Raw genomic sequence first — 17,827 nt, forward strand, 5'->3', positions numbered from 1 at the left:
GAACATTATTTATGGTGGAGCAGAAAATGCCCTAAATGTTCTGAAGTTTAAATTAGTCATGATGGCAGACAGAGGCAGTCAAGCCATTCGTTACCCATTTGTTGCTCTATTGAATGCCATTATTTCTCCTTTCCCGTCCGCAGAGGCTTGCAGAGGCTTGCTAATTAAAGCTTGATTGTCAGAGCTTGTCCCCGTTTCTGCACCGCAGGGAGACGCCAGCAAACATAAGTGTTCCCGGTATACTACCGGGGCCAATGTGCCTCCGCCACCATAGATCATGTGCACAATCAGACTCTGCTGCAGAAGCAAAGGGGGCGGATTACACGAAAACAAAGGCGAGCAACTGCAGCAGCAAAAGCTAATTAGATTAATTGAAACAAAGAATCAGCCATATTTCACAACAAACGCAAAGTCTAAAAACACCGACATCGGGATTTGTATAAACGTAAAATATATATTAGTAAATATCCATGGCCAGGCAGCAAACAGAGACATCACGTAATGGGCAAAACGCTGCACGGCAATCGGATTAGCGTTGGCACTGTCCGTGTTTGCCGCTCACGCGGGCGATTTATCCTGCTTTGCCACCTGGCAGACAGAGACAAACGAGGTAAGGCGCCCTCTCGTCTGGGGCAGAGAGCTTCGAATCGAGCTTGTCAATGGAGGGCTCTCTCTCTCTGTCTCTCTCGCTCGCTCTCCTCGGAGGGGGCTGGTGGGGGGGAAGCGCACCCCGGAGAGTGTCAGAGGCGCCCGCTGCTGCCTGCACCACCGCCGGCCGGCCTCCGTGGGCCCCGGTGCGGCAGCGGCGGTGGCCCTCGCTATCGACTCCCTGGCACTGGCGGGCGGAACGCGGCGGTGCACGACAGCATCGATGCAGGGTCAACGAAACGACGGAGGAGCAAGCGCAATGAGCTAGCGACGTGCTACTTGTGTGACGAAGCAGGCACGCACGTGCACCGGACAGTGGGCCTCTTCTCGTGAGAGGAATTTTCGTTTGGGTTCGATTTAACTTCATTTTTACGCTACGGTATGAGAAAAAATTTAAGCAAATGTGTCAGAAAAAAGACGCAATGTGCAGAGACATTACACAAATATGTACAAATACTCTATTTGTTCAAGTACACACGCGGCATATATCGCTATATCCATTATATATTGCAGCACCAATAATTACGTTTTAAGAAATTACAATAAAGTATTTTACGTCTTTACAGAGCCATTTTTTCCCCTTTGAGAATGCACAACAACAGTTACTCAAACATATCATTATCACGTAAAATTCCTCCCGGAAAACATAATTTCGTTTCAACCACTGCCCTTCACATCGCGAGATAATTATCCCACTGTTATTGCGGAATTTTAGTTTTCTTAATAAAAAATCCACAGCCTCGTTTGATTGCCGTCCACGTTAGGCCGTTGGCACCGGCATTTGGAGCCGCGCGCAGCGCAAGGTCGCGGCTTCCGCACGGTGGCCGACAAAGCTTGAACAAGGCCACCGGGGAGGATCAGAAACCTTGCTACGGGGGGGGGGGGGGGACAAAAAAACACAGCAGGGTGCAGCCACCGCCCACCGAGGCGGAAGGATGCCAACGATGCGATATTATTTTTGAAGCTATCGTAATAATAATTCTGACTTCTTTTAAGTGACCATGTTTTATACGGAATGGGAAAAGTTACGTGGGAAGGGAACCCCAATAAAGACGGTAAGGCGCACAAGACACAAAAACACACCTTTATCGGTGCTCATGTTCAGTCGAGGGAATCGCATAATTGCCTCGCTCAGCTTCCCGCCAGAAAATATGCGCGGAGGGGGGGTGAAAATGCATTTTCATGTCCACGCCACCGACGTGGACCACAAGGCAGACCACCGTGACCCCTCCAACGGTCGAACCCAACGGCACAAACCCCTGAACCCCCCCGGGCGGGGGTTGCGCGTCGCCGCACGCCGGTGCTGACTGATGCACGGCTGAGAAGACGGCGCTCTCGTGCCCCCTGCTCTCCTGCTGCGCACGTTTGCCAACCCGCAGACGTGACCAGGGGCCCTTTTGTGACTCGAGTAGATGGACAATGTTTACGCGTGAGCATAAGGATTGCTTTGAGAGACCCTGGACAAAGCAATTAATCTCTATAAACAAGTGAATAAATAGGCCTCCCTTGGTATAGTACACACACGTGAAATATGTTGTAGTCCATCAGCCCATGGGCTTTGCAGACCAATATTATCCAGCAGCATTTGTTCAACCAAGCAAACTCCCAACTGCTTTCGACTTTTGGCATCTCATCAGCCAGATGCTATTGGCAATAGCACCCCATCTACAAGATGGGGCACCAACCGATGCGAAAATAAATAATGTATGACATCATGTGCTGTTGTAGAGCATTATGGGAAATAAGTAAATAAATAAATAACGGCTGCCCATCTCTCCAAACATAATGCGCGGAGTCTCCAAAATGGACATTTGAAATTAACAATCGATTTAGAAATTGAATAGACTCCACTTACGTCAAAGTGGACTTTCTCAGAGCAAAAATACAGACCTTACTGAAAGCAAGCTTGAACACAATGGCTCAAATATTTCATTTGTCCTGAACAGCTGCTACACTCTGCCGTTATTATGGTACCTCAAGGATGCTTGCCAAACACAAAAAACCCACCTCATGTGACCTACACACAAGCCAACTGCCACTGCAGTTCATGGACATTTTTCAAGGTTATTGAGACACACAAAAAACGACGCGTACACACATTTTGTCCGACAATAAAGGCGGCCGCTTGTTCTTTCAGCTCGGCGGCGCGGCGTGGCAGAGCGTGACGACGCCGCCGTCGCCAACGGGCGCTCGGGCTGGGCCACGCTGATCATCCCCGTAGCGCGCGCACGGGGAAACCAAACGCCGAGGGCTGGCTTTCGCAAACAAAATACAGTCGTTTTTGGGAAGGAAGTCTCTGCTCCTAAAGATTGTCGGGAGACTTCGGCTGCCCCAGCTGGCTGAGTGGGAGGCAGTCCGACGTCTCGTCCTTTATCGCGTTCACGCATCGCGGGGGGCGGACGGGGGCCCTAAAAAAGAAAACTCAAGCCAGGTGCAAAATATACCCCCTTGGTCCGTGTCCATGGAAGCGCTATCTCCAGCAACAGAACACGGACCGCAGGTTGTCAAGGAAAAACAATGGGCACGTGGGTCGCAGGGACACGGAATAAAAACCGTCGGGATGACACTGACGAGACCGACGTCCCCAAAACAGCATCAGTCGGCGTGCTCCACGTTTTCAGTTATGCCCCTGGCAAAAACTGCGATAAGACACCGGTTAATATGGCAGTGACCTTTTCTATATTGGTGACAAAAATTTGTCAAAGTATTTTTAATTTGGTACTTTGGTTTAAATATGTTCACTAACCTTTTACATCAACCTTGTATTATATTACATTCTCGTATATTACATTATCACATTACTTTGTTTTTGAAACCACAAGTTAAGTTTTTTTACGTCATTAGCTCTTTCATGAAACAATTACAGCCCACCTTGAGCCATTCCCCAACTGGAATATGCTGCCTCAGTGGCACTACTACGAACGTGTTGCAGAAAATACTCAACATTTTTAAAAATCCACTTATTGCAATTTCGGTTCGCAAACAGCCAAGCGTAAGGCACAAGTCATCCCGTATTTGACGAGTGCAATATTAAATAACCTGCTTCAGATTCATGTATACACGACAACAAATGCGGACATGAGTGGTATTTTTGGTCTGCGTGGGTTTCTTTGTAACGATTGCATTGTTTATTTGCCGCCAGCACTGCCAGTGCGCGTGCCACTCTTGTCGTTGAAGATAAACCCCCGAGCGAGGCGCTTGCTGAGAGAGCGTTTGAATGCGCGTCACACAGCATATGGCCAACCCAGTTCCCACGGCAACCACTGAACCCACCTTCAATAAATGAAATACTGTACCGGCTCTTTCCAGCGAGGATGCTGTTATCTGCAGCACAAAATTTCCAGGCCCCTGAACTGTGCTTTACTGCACGCAGAAATCTACTAATGACCTCCACTAAGTTGAACCAAATCTAGTTAAACGTTTAACTACTTTAAAATAAAGGGGGCATGTTCTTTTATAAATTCCATTAAGATAAAGGACCACATGCAGAGGCGTGTGGGGGGGACGGACATTAGACAAATTTGAGGAGCAACAGGCAAAGAGGAGGGGAGGGAGAAAGACAAAAAGCGAGGAGATTTATCACGACACACGGGCGCCTGCCTGGCCTGCCTGGCGATGATTAATTAATCAGCACACGAGGGAAGAGAGTGCAGTCGTAGCAAATGCACTACGTCCATCCTTTCATGCAGAATGATGGGAAATATACACCGAGTCCACCGCCGTACCACCCTGCAGCCTTATCTCAACAGACCTTGGGAGAAATGCAGAGCCGGTTGGTGCTTGAGGCTCACTGCCAGAGTGAAATATCACCGCGACGCACCCAGGTCTGGGATTAAATCCCAAGTGCCATGGTGGCGAGATGTTATCTTCCTTGCCAGGTATGCAGGAGGTCGTGGGTTTGATCCCGACCTGAACGCCTGTAATATTTGGAGTCCGCGTGTTCTCCCCGTGGTCGTGCGGAGTTCTCTCCAGGTCCTCTGCTTTAACCCTCCACATTTAGAAACATGCGTTTAGATGATTATGCTGCGACTATAAATGTCCACGTATGATGATTATTACGTGAGCCACTTGGATGAGCTATGTGTGGCCAGGTCACCTCCAAAAACGAGCTGATACCTCAGTGGGCTTGACATGGTAAATAAAATAGTTTCGTATAGTTGGAGCAAAAGTGCTTAGTATGGGGCACTCTCTCCTCTGGGCTGGAATTCAATTGGCGTCAAGGACAATGCCAGAGAGTCCTGTCGTGAAAGGTGTGTCCTCTTACAGATGACACATTAAACCCAAGTCACATCCACTCTGGGGCCATTAATGACCACGTGGCATTGTTAGATAACAGCAGGGGGGGTGTTAACCCGGGTGCCATAGATAGGAACCCAATGAGCTCAACGATAAGATCTCTGGCCCAGCCAAACATCTCACACGGGGGTTATTTTCCAAAAGAAGTTATTTCTATGTGCATATTGAATTTACAGTGGATTTTTTCAATCCACTGCTGGATGAACACCTCCACACACCGTGTTGGTTTTGAAGGCTAATGGTGTGGACTGGATGAACTGTAGAAATTCTATATTCAGTGTATACAGTAAGAGAGTTTTCACGTATTTGAATATATTACATCCATTGATGACAAAACAATAATGTTGCACTTGCAATGTAATCTTTAATTCTGGGATTAAATCCAATCCAAGTGATTGTCAACGTGAATTTCTGCGCCACGCTGCCACATCCGTGATTGACAATTCTGAGAAAATGGGTCTCATCTCACTTTCAAATCTTTTCACAACCGAGGAAATGAGACACGCTAAACTGCCTACTCTTGGAACCAAAACCAGATGACCGCGATTGCTGGGATAATGGTGTGAAGAAGAGCTTCACAGCTCATCGGATTCTGCCAGTGTGAATAAATATTCTGATTCTGATTTACGGGTCCTGAGCCACTCAGCCACCTCGTCCATTTAGCAGTGCTCCGCGTTTGTCATTAAAATGGGATAACTGGAAACATTTGAAATTGTCATGTAAAAATTAAAATTGCTAAGAAATTAGATTCTCATTCCCAAAATGCTTTTTGGTGAAAAGGCACTTAACACGTTCCTTCAGAGTGGGCAGGTAGGAACTTGGTTGGACAGCGCATTCGTGCACGACAGAAAGCTCGCGGTCACGTGATGCACTTCAACCAATCCGGGAGCGTACATGTTTAAGAGGGGCTATGCACGACAGACAAATAATCTTATTTTTTATATATATATAGGTAAAAATCTGAAATATGCGCACATTTTTAAATATGGCATTAAATATCTTTAAATATGCATGCACAATAAAGGTAGCAGGCCTGCCTTGCACAAATCGCACAGAAACGACGGCCACGACAGGACGCCCCACACCGTCAGTACCACAGGCTATGTGTAGAGAAACATTGATGAAGAAATATTGATAAGTACATGAATTAATAATCTTTGGGTCTTTCGGTAAAGTCACGTAGATAGGTTCAAAGCAAATAACAAAAACTACGATGTTTCAATCGCAACACAAGCGGTCGTCATCAGGAAAAGGGGGTTAGCCTCTAAAGGCAAACTGTCTATAAAGGTTTGAAATGGGCGTAGCCCAAGTGTCGTCAGCATGGGCGGGGCAGCTGATGTTAATGTCAGTGATGGCACTCGTAGAGGGCAACGACGGCGCTGGTGGTGGGTTTCCACAAATTAAAGGGCTGCCAAGTAATCATTGCACCTCGCCTTACACACTCTCACGGCTGACGAAGGAGGTTGCTGCTAGAGGTGATGGTAGTAGTGGGCAGTGATGGTACCGTTGATGGGCTTCCACCAATTAAAGGGCTGCCATACCCATCTTTTCAGTTGAAATTGTGTCTATGTCTGTATATATGGATGGCTTCATGAACAAATCTTTTTCCTGATGACGACCACTTGTGTTGCGATCGAAACGTCGTAGTTTTTGTTATTTTCTTTGAACCTATCTACGTGACTTTACCGAAAGACCCAAAGAATATGAATTCCTGCAGTCGCGAATGCTTTAAGTCAATCTTGATTTGAAGCTTTCGTGACTGCAGGAATCCATACTCTTTGGTTCTTTCGGTAAAGTCACGTAGGTATAAAATAAAATTAAGACAAGTTGAATTAATAACTGCTGTGTTTTTCACACCTGATGATGATTGCTTGTGTTGCAGTCGAAACGTCGTGATAATTTTATTGTTTTATATTTTTATTATTTTATTGTTTCTGTTCTACGTGACTTTACCGAAAGAACCAAGAATATTAATAAAAGCAATTACAAATGTTGCGCGGTAACCAGTTGCAATCAATTTGGTTAGGAGCAGGCCAGACAGATACGACGTGTACAATATCTCCATTGCAGTGGAGACACGGGCCGGATGACACTACAACTAATGCGTTGTCAAATTTTAAACACTTATCCAAAATAATGCCGTGAAGAGATATTTTCGGGAAGCTACATTCGCCATATATTTTTGCAACACAAATACAACGTGGACTTTGTGCTGCGTATGAATGCAGCCGCATCGCAAGGCGCCGTACTAAACCTAAGACTCGCGTGTCATGGCCAACTACCCAAACACAGGGAGATAGACACAGGTTTCCTCACTTTATGCGGGTTTGGTTTGTTCAAAACTTTGCGTACATGCGGCTAACCTATTTCGACCTAAAAATTCGCTGTATGCAGTTTAGGTTCACTCATATGTAGCTATGCGGTCGGATGTGGGACAACACTGTGTGTGTACTGTGTGTGTACTGTGTGTGTGTGTACTGTGTGTGTGTATACTGTGTGTGTGTATTGTGTGTGTGTGTACTGCGTGTGTACTGTGTGTGTGTATACTGTGTGTGTATACTGTGTGTGTGTATACTGTGTGTGTACTGTGTGTGTGTATACTGTGTGTGTATACTGTGTGTGTGTATACTGTGTGTGTATACTGTGTGTGTGTGTACTGTGTGTGTGTACTGTGTGTGTGTACTGTGTGTGTGTATACTGTGTGTGTGTATTGTGTGTGTGTGTACTGCGTGTGTACTGTGTGTGTGTATACTGTGTGTGTATACTGTGTGTGTGTATACTGTGTGTGTATACTGTGTGTGTGTGTACTGTGTGTGTGTACTGTGTGTGTGTACTGTGTGTGTACTGTGTGTGTGTACTGTGTGTGTACTGTGTACTGTGTGTGTATACTGTGTGTGTGTACTGTGTGTGTGTATTGTGTGTGTACTGTGTGTGTACTGTGTGTGTGCACTGTGTGTGTACTGTGTGTGTGTGTACTGTGTGTGTGCTGTGTGTGCAGCTGTCTCCTTGTGCGGTTTCGTTTTGTGCGCCCTCTTTTTGGAACACATCTACTACCACCGCATAGAGCGAGGGAAACCTGTAAATGTATTTATATATACTCATATTATGAGGATAAATAGTTTGTATATATCTTATCACTACGTTCTGACAAGTCGTATTATGAATAGGGTGCCTTAATTGGGGAATCTTCACTCACTTTTTTGTACCTCTGCCCACAGCTGAGACCAGAACCCAGGTCACTCTTCCAAATGAGACGACTGTATCCTGTGATCTCTTGAGTTCTCACTTGGTTAAACAGAATGAACTTGAAACCAGAGGTGTAAATCGGACACCCAATGTGCTACATGCCACGGTCTCTCAGATCCCCGGCAATGTCAAATAATCCATCTGCCAATCCCCGCAAATCACCGCGAGAACCGGCACAAGCCCACGCAATCAGCGGAGCGCCGGGGTGGGCAACGGGCAGGACGCACGCGTGCGCAGGACACGCGCACCTGTGTAGCCTTCGACTCGGTCGGCAGGCGCAAAGGGCGCGCGGCAGACAAACGGCACCGCGAGCGACGCGCGGGGCGCAGGCAGCGGAGGGGCGCGGGGCAGACGCGCCGGCCTGTCCGGCGTCCCCACAGCGGCCGCCGCTCTCGCCGCCGGCAGTAGGCGGCCACGCGTTCACCAACCCAGACGCACGCGCTACGATTGGGTGCCGCCGCCGTTCCGTTGCACTTTAAGATAAGGGAAGAAAATGAGCTGTAACCACGTGTGAGAACTGGGATGGTACAAGGTTTAAAACGGGTTGTACTGCTTTGGAAATGCAGTTATCTTAAAATCTCTTGTCTTCCAGGAAATGGCAGTGATTTATAATCAAGGCTTTTGTGCAAAGATTGCATCTGGAGATTGGCTTATTTGGCCAAAAGTGCTGAATTTAGCAGTGGCAAAAGCGTGGTTAGCGATACAAATCTGACCATGTTTGCAAACATTGAAAGGTGAGCCAGTACCCATACAGAATGAAGTAAGCTCATAACAACAACATCCACTATGAGCAAAGTCCTACTTAACTGAGAGATGCATCCAGCTCCCAAGACTACATGGAGTGCAAAATGAATGATAAGCTTCGTGGTAAGCCATTTTATTGCATAAATATGAACACAATTGTTGACCCATGGCTCTGGCAAAGGAGGTCATGTTGTTTTCCATCAATGTAATGCTTTGTTGTTATTTTTCCACCATTGCTGAAATATAATAGCTTCCTGAAGCACTCACATATTAGAGAAGATTATAATTTTAACCACGAGTTGTTGATAGGAAACTGCAGCGTGACGGCCTCGTTAGTAATTTCCGTAAACTGCAGGGGATGGTGTCTGCCGGATTAGTCATTGTCGCATGCCGCTCAGTCGCAAGTCAGGACGCGCAGAGCGAATCCGTTTTCTACGAGCCAATCAAACCGCACGGTAAGAAGAACAACAGTGTATACAGCTTCATCCAAAACATTGACACGAGATTTAATTTACTGAATGCCCCCTACGCCTTGCCCCATGGCTTAGCACCTTCTCAGTAGCACGTGCTCTCGCGTAATTATATCTAACGCAACGTCGGTGATCACTTCGACAGCGCACGCCTATCAGCCCAGATCTTGCAGGAATGCCAGGAGCTGATCTAATTTAATCCTTTTTAATTCTGTTCCGCAAGGGCTCACATCATGCAAGGGAAAGAAAGTCAGCAGCGCATGACTTGGGATCACGCGCAAAATACGCTTACATCAGATTTACACAATGGCCGAACTAGGCCAAAGTGAATGCCTCACGCACGCAGCAAGCAGTCCTTGTTTGTAACATGAAAATCATACCCGTTGCATCAACCGTATCAAACGCCAGCACGCACGCTCACAAAGAGAAATGCTCACAAAGAGAAATGCTCGTTGAAGGGGGGCAAAAATAACAACAGCAAAAGGAAAAATGTGTTCATGTCGCGAAGAGACCCGTTCACGACTGCTTTATGAAAATAACAAAACGTGACATTTCTGAGTAAATTACCACAGGCACAAGGCTTTTGTAAGGTATGGGATTAATTGCCAAGAAGACTTTAAACAGTCTCGAGAGAGTAGAGACTTCAAAGAAAAGCACGTAGCAAGAGGACAGAACGAATAAACAATAAATAATCATTTAACTGATAAAGACACATAGCTGACTGGTGTGCGGCATGTCAAGATAGTCCTAAGGACAGCTCCTCAGCTGGGTTTGTGACCATGACGTCGGATGCGTTGATAAATGGAAGGGTGGCGCATAAATAAAGAGCGGGAGTTCACAGAGTCAATTACTTTTATCTACAGCATCGTCTCCCAGGCCCGCTCCGTGCACTCTGCATCTGATTTACGCTGCGACCTCACTTTTAAATCAACGCGCCCCCTGGTCTTGACGGTCCCCACGCCGAGCCCTAATGACTCACACAGCGGCGGCCCGGCCGACGATCGTCGCAGCGGCCGTTGCCGGATTCTTGCGACCGTTCAAGTTTGCAGCCGCGTGCGTCGTGGAAACCCTCATCACCCTCACGGACATCGGGGGAGCCGGGGCCGTGGGGTCAGTGGGTTTACAGGGGAGCGTTAGCTTCGAGAAGATGCCGGTTTATTGGGAAAACGTCGCGAAAGTTAAAAATAATAACGTAACGGCTGCACTTACCCACACCCCACTGATAAGTGAATGTCCCACAGCGACGACAAAAAAAAACTTGACAAGTGGATCTCGGTAGACGTGGCCAGCAAAAACGAAATGCCCGTTGCGCGTGCAGCAAACGCGCGCGCACGTTGACCCCGAGCAACGGGGCGAGGACATCGCCACTCACCTGCCCTCGGCGATCGCTCCGAGCAGCAGCGCGTAGTTGACGGCGCCGTCGCGACCCCGCACCACGGAGCGCAGGTTCTCCTCCAGGTTCCTGCGGTTGTCCTGCACCTGATGCAGCGTCCGCCCGGCCTCCTCCAGCAGGGCGGCCTCGGCTCGGGAGGCCGCCGTCCGTGGCGCTCGGGCCGGGGAAGCGTCGAGCGGCGCGGGGGCCGCGACCGGGGCCGGGGCGGCGGTGGCAGACGGACGGGAGGGCCGCAGCGCCGGCCCAGCGACCCTCACCGGGGGTTGCGCCGGGATGCGCGGAGCCGAGGGCAGCGGCTGTCCGGGGACAAAACGCACGCGCGCGCGTACATACATACGCACACGTACGTACACAAGGATTAACCGACACGCAAGATTGACAGCATACAAGTAGCAAATTAGTGTCATGCATTATTTATGGGTTTACTGTGCAAAGGTTGAAAAGAAAAACAAGTGTCATCTCAACATTAGCGACCTTGTCATTTTTTTGTCATGATGCTTGTTTTTTTAAATTAACTTTTAACCTCTTTTGGCCAATGGCATCGTGCCACACTTGACATCGACATCGTAAATTCTTAAAGCGTAAAAAAAACCCACACAATAATATTTTTCCTTGAGATTGACGTATAATTTACCCATCATCCCCAGCCTCCCACGCTGTGCCTCAGCTGCCACGGCGACCGCTATGCGTCAACCTCTCAGCGACCTTTCACCCTCCCCCGCACCCGGCACCACCCACTCCACTCCACATCATCCGAACGCCCGTGGGACCCCGCTGTCACGCCACCCCACACGCACGACACAACTGCAGACGGAGCTGCAAAAGCCTCTCTCTCCCTCCACCTCCTCCGAGCAACAACCTTAGCCGCCTTAAGAGGCGCCCGCGTGATTATTGTTCCCATCTCCACCCCGTTTTTGGCAAAAGATCGAGGCCCCATATCAGTCAACGTTTGTGCCATCACTGAAACGCAATCACGCGCGAAGGGGGTGTTTGGTGGCACCGCAAGTGAATTGTTGTCATGCAGAATATACAGCTTTTATGCGGCTGCAATTCTATCGCTGTGATATAACAGAGCACAACAAAACACGCAGAGCATGATTCACTTCTTATGCTGTAACTCCACGTGTGACTCATTTCTCAAGTGGCTGTGCTCTAAATACTGTAAAGCCTCACATCTCTACCCCACCCTCTACCACCACCACTACCTCCATGGCAACGTTGCCCTTTGAGAGAGAGAGCATTCCTTGTGATGACCACATTCAATCAATCGCTCGGCTGATGCACCCTTGAAAGCTTTCCAGCTGAGGGCATGGTTTTTTTTATTTACGTACACATACCTACGTGCGTGTACGTGTGCATACAGATATATACACGGTGTATATGTGTAACAGACATTATATCCACCCATGGCAAGCTCGTCGGATGGAAACCATTACGCAGTAATTCTCGGCCTCCCGAGTGCTGACGCACTAATGCCAAATCCCCGAGATTAGCGCACGGTTTGGATTAAAATCTGTTTACAGCACTGGAGCACTGGTCACGTGTCCACTTCGTGCAATGGCCTGATTAGAGCCATGCTTGTCACGAAATGCCTGCAGGAGGCGGAGGGGAGGGAGGGTTGGAGCGGTGCACGGGGGACATCGGCGGAGGGGACGATGGGAGGGGAGGGAGAGGCCGCGGTGGCGCACAGAGCCGAGCCAACGGAGGAGTCACGACGCATTCGGCAAAACTGAGCCCCATGCCGCAGTTCGGCAATGGCGCCGAACCTAAAGGGTTTCTGCTACTCTCAACAGATGAGAGGCAACAAAAGAATCCTTCATAGGACGGGAATATATACAAAAAAATAGCAGATCGTATTTCTCATTTAAATGATAACATTTGCATCCGTGACGCATTGACACGAGTAACCAGAGGTGTAAATGCAATTCTTGTGACAATGCGTTCTTTTTTTTTGCACCCGAGCATTTTTAAAAGGGTTTCTACCAGTGGCGGCTCCTGCAAAATCTCTCAGGGGGGGCAAATGTCTGGATGATTGATAAGGATAAGGTCCACCCATGCAATGGATAAATTAACAGCTTAAGCATGTAAAGGCAACTTCACTTCTTTAATATTAATGAAAAATAAAGTGACTCTTACAATACATCTTGTTTGTTTCTATACTCACTATTAAAACAAACCACTCAAGTTTCTTTTATTAAAGATTCCACTAGGTGGCGACAAATTATATTGTTGGATGAAACTTGCTTACGTATGATGACGTAAGCACGTAGGATGACGTAAGCACGTTAGGGCGAGCCCTCCCGGAAGCCATAGAGAACGCATTGCAGCGCCCCCCGGTCGAAAAAAAACATCTTTGAATGTAAGTCTATGGGACCACTCGGGGCGATTCTCAGCCGGAGTGAAATCGCCCAAAAAGAGGCGGTTATCCACAGAACGTGACATGACGCTGATTGGACTATATCCAGAGGCACAGTGACGGCTAGCGTGACTCTGTGGTTGAATGACATTGGTGGTGCGTCGCCCAATCGCCCTAATGAAGAAACCACCCCTGGTTTCTACCGAGTACGCCAGCTAAAAATAAAATAAAACTCCTGCATGTGTTTGCCAATATGCTATTACACAAAATGAGCGCAATTTTGAAATGTAGTACTGGGACAGCGCATGGCTAAGGGGTTAAGAGAGGTGACGTGTGATTATTTACAGAGGCAGCCTTCCCCAAGCACTCCCTTCATCTCCCACCTTCACCACCGCAGCGCGGCATCACCGCCCCCCAACCTCGCTCCGCTGAACCCCTCTGAATGCCAACCGCTCACCCCCCCCCTTCCACGTCCTTCATTGTACAGTTGGCGAAAACGTCTCCTGCCCCCACCAACAAAAATTAAAAAAACATGCGCGTGAATAAACCGCACGTCCATCAAAGGCGTGCGGCGTCGGCAAACACAATCAAGCTGCCGCTCCGTTGCTGTGACCACGGGGCAAAAAGCGAGCGCTGTTTTCGTTTGCAACTGTGTCTCGCCATCTGTCGCCGCGCAAGCTCGTTCAGTGGCCCATTTTAGCGCCATCCCAAATGCATCGCACGCTAAAAACAAACTGCCCAGCCAGGCGTCCCCCCCCCCTTACTCCCAAACCCACCGCGGCTGCTGTTCCACTCACGCCATCTCCGGCAAGACCACGAGCCATTCCAATTTCAACCACGGCCAAGTTTCCAGCCCGGTTGACGACACAGCAGGCCAACTTGGTGCACTGGGCCAATGGTAGCCAGCGCCGGTGCAATGCTGGCCAACTCCCGTCGACTCTGGGCAGAACGTCGCTTGACTATCTGGGAGCGGCCGAGGGAGCCGACATGATTGATCCGTCTCCTGCAACTGCTCGGCAAAATGGGTCTGGAAGCGCGTTCCAATTTCGCAAGCAAACAATCCCTGCTTTCATTCCCACTTATTGAATATGATGAGCAAATAACCCATCAATGGCTTTAACTACACGGCAGACCAACTTATTGTCATCGTTTTCAAAAAACATTTTCTGTAATATTGTATAATGCGCCATAAGTTGGCCCTCACCATGAAAAAAATTAATCTCTGCCACTGGCAAACATCCACCAATGGAGATAAGCACCACCCACGACCCCGCCAGAGTTTGGCAGCCCACATTCCCTTGAACCTCTTTTGTGCCACAGTCCAACCCTCGAAGTGCTGCTGACTGGCCACGCCGGATGACACCCATCAGCCTCGGCGCTATTACCACGACGTGCTGCACAAGCACTTTCTAAAGACACTTTCAAAACTGCGCTCCGTTGTGTTTTTTTTTACTGGAGTTTGTTTACCGTGCATTATGCTCTCATTTTAGGCATCAGCAAATCGCATGCGCATTACAACAGCCATCACCCGCTCCCCGTCGGGCACAGCACCACGCCGGCCAAGCACACCCATCGGGCCCGCCGCAGCACTGCAACCGCGTGTCACTCATTAGAGGGGGCTTGGCGAGAGATGCCCGCTTCGGCTCGGCAACAGCAGGCAAGCGCCGCGAGGGCGGCTCGCGGACGACCCCTCTGACCTTGTCCGGCTGCGGCATTTATCGCGCCGTGCCATCTCGGCGGTGGTACCAGGGGAGCGGCCCGGGGGGCGACCGCCGGTCGGTGTGGCGCGTCACAAATTCTTAGGGCTCCATTGCGCGGCGCCCGCGCTCCCCTACAGTCACGCTTCTCGTGGGAAATGGTGAATGGGTTCCAAAGGGGGACGTAGTGTCCGGGAGAACTGCCTCCTGCCTCCACGGCACACCCAAGTAACTATTTTAAAAACTATATTTTATTTTACCAGGTAAGGCCCACTATTCAGCTATATATCTCTTTTTCAGGTGAGACCTGGCCACAAATGATAGCTCAACGAAGTGGCTTGTCACGTGGAAATTTATAGCAGCCAAATACTCTGAACGTCTGTTGATTTTAAATGTCGAGGGAAAAATTGGAGGACCCGCAGAAAAATCCACGCGACCACGGTGAAAACATGAAAACTCCACATCAGGGTTGGGATCGAACAACGATCTCCTGTATACCAGGCAAGGTAGTTAACATCGCCACAACCATCAATTCCACGGCGATATGCCGCGTGGTCTTAAAGGATGGCCGATTACGAAAAGATGCTCTTCAAGTGTGATGTGGGTTAACACCAGGGACCAGAAGCAGGTGTTTTATTTATTCATATGAACCAAGGCTTCGCGTGCAATCAAGTATGTCTTAAAGAGGCTTTAACCCAGTTAAATAAAAGGGTGATTAATGATAACCATGAAAATACGTAACACACACACATCGAATATATGCGGCCATAGTGAGCGACAGAGAATGCGTTGACTGATGTAAATACTAAAGATGTTGCAGGACTAGAAATCAGAATTTCGCCACAAATATAGTCAAGGCTACGATTCGACCAATAACGTATTATTGAAAATTAAATTTTCGAGTTTGGACTGCCAATGTTGGCAGGCAAAACTGTTGACCGTTATAATGTTTAAGCTAGGTCTACAAAGGTTAATATTTATTTTCTACCTCAAATTTTCAGATATTTTTTGGAAGAATTATGCTAAAGCTGTGACAGCTCCCGCATAAAGCCGATACGGAGCTATCACTTAATTTGATGAATCTGTGTAGAAACGTATGCACACTGAGATGTGTATACAGGATACGGCAGACAGATCTGAAGCGAGGTACGTAGTGCGTTGTGTACAATCATAGCCTGTTCCTTTTGTCTTTCGGTCTGAAAAAAAATCTAGGTCACACCCTGTAGCCGCCCCACGCAAAGCCCTGTCTGTCATCCCCGCTGCAGTGATGTCAACATCTGTGCTTTAAACAAGAACTGAACATCTGGATTTGTAACCTAAGTACTGCCGCAGGGAAATCTGTAAAAAAATATATAAACCATTGCACACTGACCTCACACCTTTGTCCCGTTAAAACCTCATACAACGAACCACACCATGCAGCTTTCAGCATATAAAACATTTAGAATTCTCAGAACACCACCCCAACCCCCTCTTACGTCTCACTGCCCATCCTCCTTCCTCCTCTAAAACCTAATTCCCTTGTTCTGTAACCTATGGCGGTCTGCCTATCGCATGACAGGGGGGGGGGGCACACAGAGCATTCGCTAAGTGCCCCCATTCTCTGTGCTACTGCAGTCGATCGCCAGCATCGTGGCCGAGATGGGATCTCACTGGGCGGGGCACTCTTCATCCTGCTCAGTCAGCGTGCCGCTTCTAGTCGTCTTCCCCGCTCCGGCCAGGCCGCCCGCAGCCAGGCCGCCCGCAGCCAGGCCCGCTCTCTCGTGCCGCTGTCAGGTTTGGACAATGATTTTTTTTGGTTCTGCCCTGAATACCGGTAGTTTGTGCGCTGCCCTCTGAAACCCCAGTGACCTGAATTCGATTCCTGGCCACGCCTAACATCAGCGGCGAGTGATATCTGTACCGGTCCTCGTCAAGGGTCACCAACCCGCACTGACCAGTGTGGTAAAGTAAGGTCAAACAACCCCCATGACTAACACAGCATGAGGGAGGTGCAACCATACAGCAGGGGATTTTTGAAAGTGACCGAAATAGCGTCGTAAAAATCCAACTTACAAGGTTATAAAATCATCAAACGCTGCAAAGAGTACAGATGGACATGTCACAGCGACGCGCCTAACTGCCACAAAAACGGTCACGTTGTAATGCTCAAAGTCCACAGACGTCATTTTGTTCCGCGACGTATGAAGATTGAAAGGACTGTGTAACTCAATATAAAAATAAATTTAAAACTAAAAGAACCACTCCCCCCACCACCATGTGACAATCATGCGACGTGCTTCCCTGCAGCCGCTTGAGGTTAAATCATGCGCTGCCTTGCGGAGCTGCCCGAGAAATTCGTTTGGCCACGGGAGTGGCTCTGGGAGAGTTCAGGGGGTCAACCCACGTTTGAAATGTGTTTTTTCGAATGTTATTTATTTATTTTTTCAACCCGCATAAGGATTGGTCATGGGAGGTGGATTTGGCCGACTCTCCGGGCAGGCAGAGGCGAGTGTCGCTGTGCAACGCGCGGTTTCTGCGAGGATAAAAGCCCCACTTTAGTTACGGTGTGACGGGCAAGCCCCAGCAGAACATGATTCAACTGGCAGCGCAAACACCAAAAAACACACACACACATGCGCCCGCTCAGAGCAGCCTGTTTTTAAAAGCTCGAAAACAGATGCCGGCTACAAAGTGAAAGTGGATGTCATTACAGCCATTATAACCATCCCTCTTAGCTGGCCTAACATGCCTCGGAAAAAAAAACTAGTCTGGCCACATTTGTTTTGAGATTAAAGGCAGATTGTCAATTGGATTAGCAAATGATTGTAGCAGTTACATTTTTCAAGGGAGCCGAGAGGCAACTCACTGTGCTATTCCGGGAAATATTTACCTTTGTCCGACTGACTGTCCGAGAACACTTGGCATGTCTTTAGGGAAACTACAAAACCCTTGAAGCAATCCCTTCCAAGGTTATCGCCGAGATCCGACAACATTT

The 17,827-nt window shown here is 48.5% G+C and overlaps 1 protein-coding gene across 3 annotated transcripts in view; it reads right to left on the reverse strand.

Annotated features, from left to right (window-relative positions):
• KIAA0586 (KIAA0586 ortholog) overlaps positions 1 to 17,827 on the reverse strand; it is a 187,257-nt gene that overhangs the window by 39,305 nt on the left and 130,125 nt on the right. For all 3 annotated transcript variants that reach the window (XM_078596548.1, XM_078596549.1, XM_078596547.1), the window contains one exon: positions 10,777 to 11,093. In XM_078596548.1, coding sequence (XP_078452674.1) covers positions 10,777 to 11,093 — 317 coding nt within the window. The remainder of the gene's footprint in view (positions 1 to 10,776; positions 11,094 to 17,827) is intronic.

The sequence above is a fragment of the Lampetra planeri genome, chromosome 7, assembly GCF_965212315.1.
Source record: "Lampetra planeri chromosome 7, kcLamPlan1.2.h2, whole genome shotgun sequence".
NCBI classification, from domain to species: domain Eukaryota; kingdom Metazoa; phylum Chordata; class Hyperoartia; order Petromyzontiformes; family Petromyzontidae; genus Lampetra; species Lampetra planeri.